This window comes from Cydia splendana, chromosome 9, assembly GCF_910591565.1.
Source record: "Cydia splendana chromosome 9, ilCydSple1.2, whole genome shotgun sequence".
Classification (NCBI taxonomy): Eukaryota; Metazoa; Arthropoda; class Insecta; order Lepidoptera; family Tortricidae; genus Cydia; species Cydia splendana.
Window position 1 is genome coordinate 13145156 of NC_085968.1, and position 10791 is coordinate 13155946.

The 10791-nt window shown below is 37.1% G+C and overlaps 2 protein-coding genes and 1 long non-coding RNA gene across 3 annotated transcripts in view; 2 read left to right on the forward strand and 1 right to left on the reverse strand.

Moving 5' to 3' along the window:
- Positions 1-6870, reverse strand: part of LOC134793634 (bifunctional heparan sulfate N-deacetylase/N-sulfotransferase) — a 168421-nt gene extending 161551 nt beyond the window's left edge. The window contains exon 1 of the mRNA XM_063765264.1: positions 6637-6870. The gene's annotated coding sequence lies outside the window, so the exon portion shown is untranslated. The remainder of the gene's footprint in view (positions 1-6636) is intronic.
- The window catches only part of LOC134793711 (uncharacterized), a 102803-nt gene continuing 92116 nt past the window's right edge, over positions 105-10791 (forward strand). The window contains exon 1 of the long non-coding RNA XR_010144573.1: positions 105-236. This is a non-coding gene — a long non-coding RNA (uncharacterized LOC134793711). The remainder of the gene's footprint in view (positions 237-10791) is intronic.
- On the forward strand, positions 9918-10787 carry LOC134793600 (large ribosomal subunit protein uL29m). Its single transcript, XM_063765222.1, has one exon. It carries the CDS (start codon positions 9980-9982, stop codon positions 10748-10750), a length of 771 nt encoding a protein of 256 aa, XP_063621292.1. The 5' UTR covers positions 9918-9979; the 3' UTR covers positions 10751-10787.

Below are 10791 nucleotides of genomic sequence, written 5' to 3' on the forward strand. Positions count from 1 at the left end.
CATCAATGACTTCCTTGCCATAAAACAAAACTATACTATATTCGAGACAATCCTAAAAACGTTAAACTGAATTATACATGCAAAGTGCCGTGTCACAGAGGGAAGAATAGCTACTGACACGAGGTACTTTTTTCATACAATTTCCATTTCGAGAGGAAACGGTTTCCACTAAGTAAATCTTAACAAATCACTTTGATTTTGATGTCGATCGCTTCAGCATAATATATTCTAGGTTCGTAGATCTCGCTTAAAAAAAAACATATTTTTTTTTTTTAATAATGCAAATTTTAATACAAAACTTATAAACCTTGTCTTTCATTGTGTCAATAACGTACTAAAAAATCATGGAGAATGGAAATTATTTAGAACTGGAAAAACATTTTCTCTTTTTGTATGGACGAGTACGTAGTATTCTTCCCTCTTAGGACTATGACGTAGAAAAGAATATATGTAGGTATACGTATTTCGGAATTTTGTGATCTCATATAGTTGTGACAAGGTAAAATTTACTCGACATTGCGGAAAACCGTCGGATAAAGGAGGCATGTCCGTCCGTTCGTAGAGGAAATATATTGTAGACAAATTTGTCCAGCAGTAGACGTCTTCAGGCTGATATAACGAAAGGTCTACCATTAATTATCGGATAAGAACCCTAAAACTTATCGCTATTTTGTTAAATAACGCTACATGATATACACACCTATATTAACATTTTACTAGCACAAACTTAGGTATTATTCATTCTTAGGTCGTACCTACTTTTACTTAACCTTAATACAATATTTCATATGTGAGTTTCAGCGATAATTTCATAAAAAATATTTGGGAAAGGACGGTGCAAACAGGAATATCGCGTGAGTGCGAGCACGCTTCACAATCAGATCGTAATGAAGTCTGAGCTTATTTTGTTTTATTTATCAAGAGCTGACACACATTTGAGTCGTAATATGGACCTACTTGGTTGTAATTGAGGTAAATAAATATTGGTATATAGTTAGAGACGAATCTATAATTAGGGTTGTTAATCCACAAAAAGTCGCATCCAAAATACAATCAGTATTTGTATGGGAAGTCAGTATTGGAATATACTAAACTTATGCTATGTATAGTTGAAATACTACATAAGACTATGAGCGGTCTCAACGGTCAGCTTAAAGATTCCAACTGTAGATAGAGTGACTTGAGGAATGTCTCTACCTATACCTATATTATTTGTGCTTTGCCGTTTAACGCCTTTTATTTCGGAAGAGCTCAACTTCTAAAGGAGATTCCTGTTATCAGCAGAAAGACGGCCACTGCCCTGGAGAAATGCCTCCACAGTTTTATAATCCAAAACGCCAATAAAAGACCATGCGCAGCCCTCGTCCGACGGTTTCCTGTGATATTCTTTAGAATCTAGATCGTGACTAAACGTTGTTACGATATTCTTCCATTGCCACCACTGTGTCCACTGTACAAACGCTGTCACAGCGACTACCAGTTTTACGAGCAATATACTCCGCCGTCAGTCATTGGACTCTGGCAACTCTCTTTATGGACATTATAGTCTTTACTATTCAGTCGTCTCTGTCATAATATAGAATCCCATTGATCGCCTCAGTCCGTCAGTGGGTCGAGTGTGAGTGACAAGCGAGCCAGATAATGCACGAGAAACAAAGCGGCGCCTGATCTAATCAACGATTCAATACGGAGATCCAGAGTAAGCACCTACTCGCCCGACTGTTATGGTAAAGGGTACGTGATATTAATTCAAAGCTCGCTGTGATAAATTATGACGCAATAATTCAACGACAAATCGAGTTTCGAATTTATAATTTAGTAATCATCCATTTTAAGTTCATGTACAAGCTGAAATTTGGCAGGTATTAATGTTTCGCCACTCACTAACTACTTATTCTGAGAAACAATGCAGTCATTCAAGAGGGTATTGTGTGAGCCCTTCAGCCCAGCGAACTGTTTGTTTTTCTCCGTGTAAGCTCGTTTTGGCTTACGCGCCTACACGTTCCCTTTATTTTGCATATACGGGTTTATGTTTTTCAAACTGGTGACGATGATGGCCTCATTCGCGCCACGTTTTTATTTTACGATTTATTTTATTGTACGATGTCACAAATTTATTGTAGTATATTTCCATCTATACCACCAGGCAGACCGGAGCGAACCTTGCTCTAAAGTCAAAGCAATTTGAAGTCTATGCAGAACATCTCTCTCTCCTCAGCATTATTATTCCCATCTGATTGTGGGGTCTGCTTTTCTGGTCTTTTCTCTCCACTTCGCGCGATCGGACGTGTCGTCTACTGAAACGTCGCAGGCCTTCATGTCTTTTGCTATGGTGTCTGCCCATCTCATCTTCGGTCTTCCTCTTCCTCTGGAGCCGACAATGTTCAGATCCATAGCAACATTCCCGATGTAATCAGGAGGTCTTCTTTTTACGTGCCCAAACCATCTCAGTCGGCTCTCTTGTAGCTTATCGGCGATATCACGTACTCCGAGGCTATACCGCGAACGTACTCGTTGCGTATCTTATCGAGCCTCGTTACCCCGCACATCCACCGGAGCATCTTCATTTCGGCGACTTGGACAGATCGGACATGGCTCTGCGTCATAGCCCATGTTTCACTCCCATAGGTCAGAACCGGTCTTATTATGCTCTTATAGACTAGGCCCTTAAGCTTCACGGGCATCCTCCGATCACAGGTAACGCCAGTGACTTCCCGCCACTTCAGCCAGGCAGCGGCGATCCGGTGCTGCAAGTTTCCCTCCAAATTTCCTGAGCTGTGCACCATGGTACCCAAATATCTGTATTCGTCACACCGAGTGACTTGCTGTCCATCGATAATGAGAGGGTCTTCAAGCGGGTTTGGTTCGTTACACACCATGTATTGGGATTTCGCGATGCTCAGCATCACGCCGCCCGCCTTCAACTGACGTTTCCAGTCACCGAGAGCTACTTCTAACTCTTCTCGGGATGGTGTACAGATAGCTACATCGTCTGCGTAAATAAACGTCCATGGTGCTTTGGTTTGGGCATGTTCAGTGAGTGCATCCATCACCAGGCAGAAGAGGTATGGGCTTAGCACAGAACCTTGATGTACCCCTTCAGTAACTGCTATTGGCTTGGTTTGCCCCACTGTGGTTCGAATTACCGATTTTACGTTTCTGTACATGTCAGCTATTATGTCAATGTACCTCTCTGGGATATTTTTCTTCCGAAGACTCCACCAGATTGTCGGACGAGGAACACGATCAAATGCCTTTTCCATGTCTAGAAAAGCAATAAAAAGCGGTGTGTTTTTGGCCCTGTGTTCTTGTGCAACCAGGTTTATGGCAAACATAGGGTCGATAGTGGACAGCCTCGGGACGAAGCCATATTGGTATTTGGATAAGGAGCTCTCTGTTCTTAACCGGGCGTCGATCACTCGTTCATATAGCTTCATCGTGTGGCTCATTAACTTTATTCCACGATAATTGTTGCACTCATATCTACTACCCTTACCCTTGTAGAGGGGAACGATGGTGCTTATCCTCCATGCGTCCGGTATACATGAAGTTTCCCAAAGCTCTCAGAAATAGATGGGTAAGGAGATATATTCCTTTCAGGAATCAGGGCCCGTGGACTTCTTGTTAGACATTTTTCGTAGCGCCGTTTTAACTTCCTGAGGTGATATCGGTGGGACGAGCCCGAGATTTCCCTCGACCACTGGAAGGTCAACAGTTCTTGTTGTTGTATTGAGAAGTTGGTTATAGTAAGTATACCACGCCGCCAAGATTTCGTCGTCCTTGTACAAAAGCGCCCCGTCAGAGCCTTTGACAACCCTTGTCTTTATTGGGTCTTGTGATGCCTTGTTTCGGGTTTTCGCCAGTTTTGAAGTATATGCAGAACATCTCATAATTAAATTCCAAATCTATAGTGACTGATACCAGAGGTCGCTACAAGGACAGTCTAAAGTGGTTCCTTACCAATCTGTGGCCATCCCTACTACTCGTAATGTTGTAAATGCGATGTATTTTTCTCAACTCTGTCTGTCTGTTAACTCTTCACGCTTAAACCACTGAACGGATTTAGATGAAATTTGGTGACTGGTGTAGTGTAGAGATAGTTTGGCCCAAGGAAGGAGATAGAATAGAATTGATTCGTAATAATCACAAACAAGTTCTTATCCAATCATCATAATCATTCCACATAGTCGCGGGTATAAACTAGTTAGATTATAAATAACGGTTTTTCTCAGTCAGTTTAAACTTTAATTTATCATGCATAGGCTTAACATTGTCTTCTCGCTCAACACAAAAAAAAACCTCTCTGTCGCGCAGCCATTACGCCGCGCTCAGTATTGTCATAGATCACAATCAAGCTCAGCCGCGTTAAGAATTCATAAGGCTTAAATTACTCTAACAAGAGAATGCTGTTGAGTGAAATAATTTAGGGTGGTATCAGGAGGTGGAGACGCCAGCAATTGAGACATTACGCTGTTTGGCGGGTCCGTAACGAGCAACTTGCTTAATGCACGCAACAAATTACTTACTACAACGCCGCCGGGCTCGCCGCACGGGCCACATACTGGCATTTCACAAAGGTCACATGTACGGCCAACGTCAAAGATATGTTTACACTTTTGTACCTTATTACGTTGTATTAAGGAGGATGTTTACATATGTTTAACGTCGACTGTGTACCATACGATTGTGAACGGCACAAAGGATTTTCTGAAATACGACATCGAGTATTCGAGTCTGCAAAATGCGCGATACATATGTGGTACACATGTATTTCTTACACAAATTCGTAAGTGGTTTCTTAACATTTCCGCGCTATGTAATGTTAATGCTAAGACTAATAACTTATTTGGGTCAAAATTATTTTTGTTGTCTTGTCTCTGACCCCAATCTGTCACACTTGTATTCGTGTATTCTATAAAGAAAAAATCGAGTGCTATTGCATGTCTTTCTAGCAGTAGATTATAATTTAAATAAGAAAAATTTAAAAATAAATTTCGTCTCATACAAAAAGCCACACTCCGTCCCATTTTTTGCGGACAAAAAACAAGACAACGTAATTAATTTTGACCCATTTAATGTCAGCGGAAAATGCTGTTGGTATTTTTTTACATTGTACATTTCTAGCATAAGTATTGAATAACAAAATACATAAGCTTAAACCCTAAATGGCTCAATTATTAAAGACCGTGGCCATCATTCAACATTCAAAACCATTTAAAAATACCTACCAGACCGTAAGTTTGTACTACTTATATAAATAAGTAAAGTAGTAATAAATTTTTGTCCTATATAAATAAAGTAATTGGAATGGATTAACTTAGATCTGAGAGTTTTAACATTTTAGTTCTGCATCAACAAAAGATATGATTAAAAATTGTAATTTAATGTTCTTCTCTATTTGACAACCTCATTTTGTGATGATATTTTTTAAGTTCTTACCGTAACTCCTTACTAATATTATAAATGCAAAATTAACTTTGACAGTCTGTTACCTCTTCATGCTTAAACTGCTGAACCGATTTAGATATTTGGTATGAAAATAGTCTGAGGTCCAGTTCAGGACAAGTTTGCAACCTTAATAGATAAGTATTTTAAATGTAGGTATAAGTTAATTATATTTTTACACAACTGCCAAAGGAGGGTTCTGTTATTACTAATCCACAACACATACAAGAATTATAAAAAAGATAACACAAACAACACTTTCATTTGTGAATGTTCATATTATAATGCATTACAGTACACAAACAAAATCACCAAGTAACCCCATACAATGATTATATAAAACTTGGAAGCTGGCTATGCTGGGTATGCGAGGCTGGGTCCGACTTGCACAATTAATGTATAATACATAAATAAAATAAATAAATAAATATTATAGGGCATTCTTACTTTTATTATTTTTATATTACATATTATTATTTTTATATTATAATTATAATGACCTATAAGTCCCACACTGCGTCACTTAGCATAAGGGCAGTAACTCATTTTGAAATGTCTTTCAATTGTATACTTTGCACTTGTACGATATGTTCTATGATTAAGAGATTTTAAAATGAGTTACTGCTCTTATGCTAAGCGCAGCAGCACAGATGTAAACACTTTTATTATTAATATGTGAGATTTTTTAAACCATGACTGACTAACGCTTATAATTACGATAGATTTACCAATATATTTATAACCTCTTACAATATACATAAGAGTCATATTGGGTATTATATTGTGGCTAAGTTTCTAAAAAGGTAAATCGATTTTAATTTAGTTTGGTATTTTAGAAACAGAATGATACGAATTTGTGTTAAGTATGTAAACAATTTGGGACAATATTAACATAAATTAAATATAAAATAATATGATACTCTCTCTAAAACTGGAACCTCTATAAAATATAAATTTGTTTGCAATGTTGACGGTGATAAAATAATTCCACTGTTTAAATAAATGCTGTTGTCGTAAAAAGGTTACCTGTGTTTACTTCAAAACCAAAAAAAATACCTTTCGAAAACGATTCTTTAAATTAGTAAAAGATAATCACGACTTACATAACGAAACGTTATTTCGATCACCAAGCTTAAAAAGCTGAAATGTTAAGGCCTTAAAACTTATGACAATTCTTTTTCACTATCATACCTTTGAATGGTTCACCTCTCCGTTATGTGAATTCTTTAACAGCACCACAGCACTAACACTTTCATTCAGTTCTTGATAAGTCGTTTATAACTTTAATTAAAAGTCCACAGGCACGGCTTTTTTACAATATCACAAACATTCTCTTCCTGCTTTGCGTCTTCTTCCTAACATTCCTAACAAAAAAACTAACCATAAATAATCATGACATGACGTGACGTTCCGAAAGCTTTCTTTTACTGTTAATTGTCCAAGATAGGGTTAAAAACGCTGATTTTCAAAAAAGTTAGGTTGTGTCCGATATAAATTATGATTTGCGTTTCTTAATATATCTGGAACAGAATAAGTTTTTTTTTTTACAATTATTGGCCTAGATGCGAGCACGGATCTAGAGATTAAACCGGATAGTGCATTGATCAAAAAGTGTGTCCACATGAGAAGTCAAAGTGGGCCGTTGCATCTCTTTCTAATTAGGGTGACCATAAGTCACAAACTACTAAGAAGATAGTACCACTGTTTATATATATACAGTGTGGAAAGATAAGTCGGGCCCTGGAGGGAAAATACCTTAAATCCTTAAGCTGGCTTACTTTACTTAAAGGAGACATTCCTTTGATTTTAAAAAGAAACAAAACTGCATTCAAAGATTTTCAAAAAATCGCTTGCCTCGCCCGGGACGCGAACCGACTAAAAATTCCAAAAAATAAACACTCGCAATTTTATTCTACTAGTCGATACAGTTAATGTTAATGATAACATTTCTCCAAGAAACATTAGGTCTTACACTCGTCTGTCGTATAAAATATCCATAAAATCTAATATTTAGTACTCAAGATTTTTTTAGACAAGCCAAATTGAAGAAAAAAAAGAAAAATCTTTAAATGCAGTTTTGTTTCTTTTTAAAAATAAAGGAATGTATCCTTTAAGTAAAATGAGCCAGCTTAAAGATTTAAGGTAGTTTCCCTCCAGGGCCCCGACTTATCTTTCCACACTGTATATATATATCTTGTATGTAAATAAATGATTTTCTAAGATACTAGAATACGTATGGTATCTCCAAAATAAAATATGTCATCAAGTTGAGGATACCAATTCAAAGTTACTACAAGTTCTACTATATCAAAATGAATGTATTTTTGTTTTGTTATGCACATGCTTAATTTCTAATCAGTTAATCATATTGACATCATAATTATTTACAAATCAATTAAAAGATATCAGAACCGTACTTTGACTATAACATTAAAATAGTATGTATAAGAAGGTATTTAATTTCAGTAGTATATTGATATCATTGATATAGAATAAGAACTGGATACCCAATCAGCCGCAAAAAATGGCCCCGCAAAAGTAACGTTAAAACAGTAGGGCTACCGCCAATACCGAAAATCGTCAATTGCGGGCATTTTTCTCTGTCACTCTAATTACGCCTTCATTGGAGTAAAAGAGTAAGATCCCCGCAATTTGCGAATTTCGGTTTTCGCGGTAGCCCCTCAGATCACGCGTTACTTTTTCGTTTAGTCTTGTATGGACCGCTCAAATGTGAAGTTGTCAACAATGTCGTTAAAATATGCAAAAATAACAATGATAAAACAAGGAAAAAGCATGGAATGTATTTCTTTCGGTTAGTGCTTTGGATAGCATTACATAATTTATGTAATCTGGTGGTAATTTCATGGTTTTGAATAAATGATTTTGTTAGTACCAAAGAAGGGATGTGAAGGAACAAAAATCTAATGAGTCGATGTGAGGTTAATACTTTTTTATTTTTATATGGAATTCGTAACATATAATATTATGTTTAAATTCAAGATTTCCAAGAAAACCTATGCGACGTGCAGAGTGGACTGCTATTATAGCAAGAGATAGGGGTGATGCAGTTTTAAACAAAGGCAAAACGGCACTTGTGTGTTCAGCCCATTTCCTTGTTTCCGACATATACACGACCAATAAGGTCATCGACTAACTGTAAATGCTAAACCTGTCTGAACACAGTGACAACCACAGGATTTTTTGATAAAGACCATAACCAATCAGTACCAGTAGCGACCTAAATGTCCCCGTGCACTATATTGCAAAGAACTAAAGCGCGAAGAGTATTATGTAGATCTAAAATACACAGTTATTTAATAAGTTGAATTTATTTCAAGGAAAATAGTATTTAAAGACGAATGCTTACTTATTAAAAATAAATTTGTTTTATGATAACTTACAAGGGTTGTTACCATGAATTAATTTTATTTGAACTCCCGATCAAATTAAATTTGTTTCATTTATTACTTTGATTTTTCTGTACAGTAATACCTATTAAAATGTACCAAAGGGACTCTATTCGTTCATTATTCTCGTTTGACGTTGTTTGACGTAAATACAATGGTGACGTTACGTTTAGTGCCATCGGACTTAAAAGTTTTAACAGTGTTGGTACTAATGTTTACAAATTTGACACTTAATGCTTACGACAGTAAGTTCTTTTCCGTACAAAATATTTATCTTGACTCAAAATTTACGTAAGCGTTTTTATCATCAATGCAAATTTTCCGCTAATGTCATTCTGAGGGGCTACCGCGAAAACCGAAATTCGCAAATTGCGGGGATCTTACTCTTTTACTCCAATGAAGGCGTAATTAGAGTGACAGAGAAAAATGCCCGCAATTGACGATTTTCGGTATTGGCGGTAGCCCTACTGACCCACATTTTGTTGACGTTTTTGTTCCGCTCTGTGTGTCTATTTTTAATATTAAGTCAGTGATTGATATAAATACTAGTGCGAGTGAGACACTGCGCCCCACTTTTGCTATCTCAAGTGGACCGTTTTCTCTAGTCTGGTACAAACACCTTTCTAGCTTGGTGATAAGGTTCAATTTAGGCTGACAAAAAAGGTATAGCTAAAGCGTCCTCCGTCCTCCACCGTTATAGGGGCATTTTCACTTAACTGTGCACCTTTAACGGCCGGTTAGCAATCCTTACATTTCCAACGTTACGTTACAAATCCCATACATTTTGTCAGGAATGTAACGGTTAGACGTTACTGAAACACGACTTAAGTCGCGCTTTAAAGTGCAAGTTAAAATGAAAATGCCCATAGAGTCTGTGCGGAAAGATAAGAGTCGTGGAATGTATGGGGACTCTTCTCTTTCCGAACAGACTCTATCCCATGAGTCTGCCACGATTTGGCCATTCTTTGTTCCTATGTCACTTCACTTGGCTTAAAGGACTCGTATCCAGGCCGCCATTGTTAAAAAAAGTCATTACCCTTGTCAGTGTCATTTTGTGGTCATCCTCAATTAACTAACCTGCAAAGGCTTAAATTCTCGCAAAAGTACAGGTTTAAATAATAAGTGCAATGATTCCTGGTATCAGGAGTTTAATTAAGACATCAGTAGCGCTGTACCACCAGTCTTATAATGTTGTTGGTGCTTTTGTCCCCGTTTTCAACAAAAAAACCTTACACACAACTAATGTTGTTCAAGATCTAATGGAATTTTTCGATAACAAGAAAAACTGGAAGGAGACTAATATTAAAGTAGGAAGAGCGTGGAAACTAGATGAACTTAGGATAAAATCGAACACTGATCTACACAAGCTGTGGTATGTGCTCTTAAAAGAACGCAACATGCTTTATACTATGGAACATGCATGTAATGAAAAAGTAAGATTGTTTCCTAATCCAGAAAGAATAGATAAAGTGCAAGAGTCCATGAATAACATAGAGACAGTTGTGAGGGAGCGTAATGTGGCATATTACCAGCTGGAGACAGGAGAAACTGGGGAGAGACCAGTAACTGATGTTGTAAATGTATTTGGGTTGCCTGAAAAGTATGAAAAGAAGGAATATTTTATCCCGCAATTCATGAATAGTCGATGGGTGAAGCCTTATTTGGAACATGGTTTTGTTAATAGCAGGGCTGTGAAGAAGTTCTTCCGATTGTATAGAGAGAAACAGCTCAATGAGAAACGCAAGGCTCGGAATAGGGACTTTCATCATGTGCAACACCTTTTGAAAAGGTTCCCTGATATGGATATGGAAAAACTTAAAGCAGATTACCCTGATGTTGATATAGAGAGAGCTAAACGTAGCAGGAAGGCTAGAGGTCATTTCATGCCGAAATATTAGTTTTTAATTTATGTATGGTAGTATAATAAAAACAGTTCTCT

Coding starts and splice junctions, on each gene's coding strand:
- LOC134793600 (XM_063765222.1), top strand. CDS start 9,980: ATGATTCCTGGTATCAGGAGTTTAATTAAGACATCAGTAGCGCTGTAC.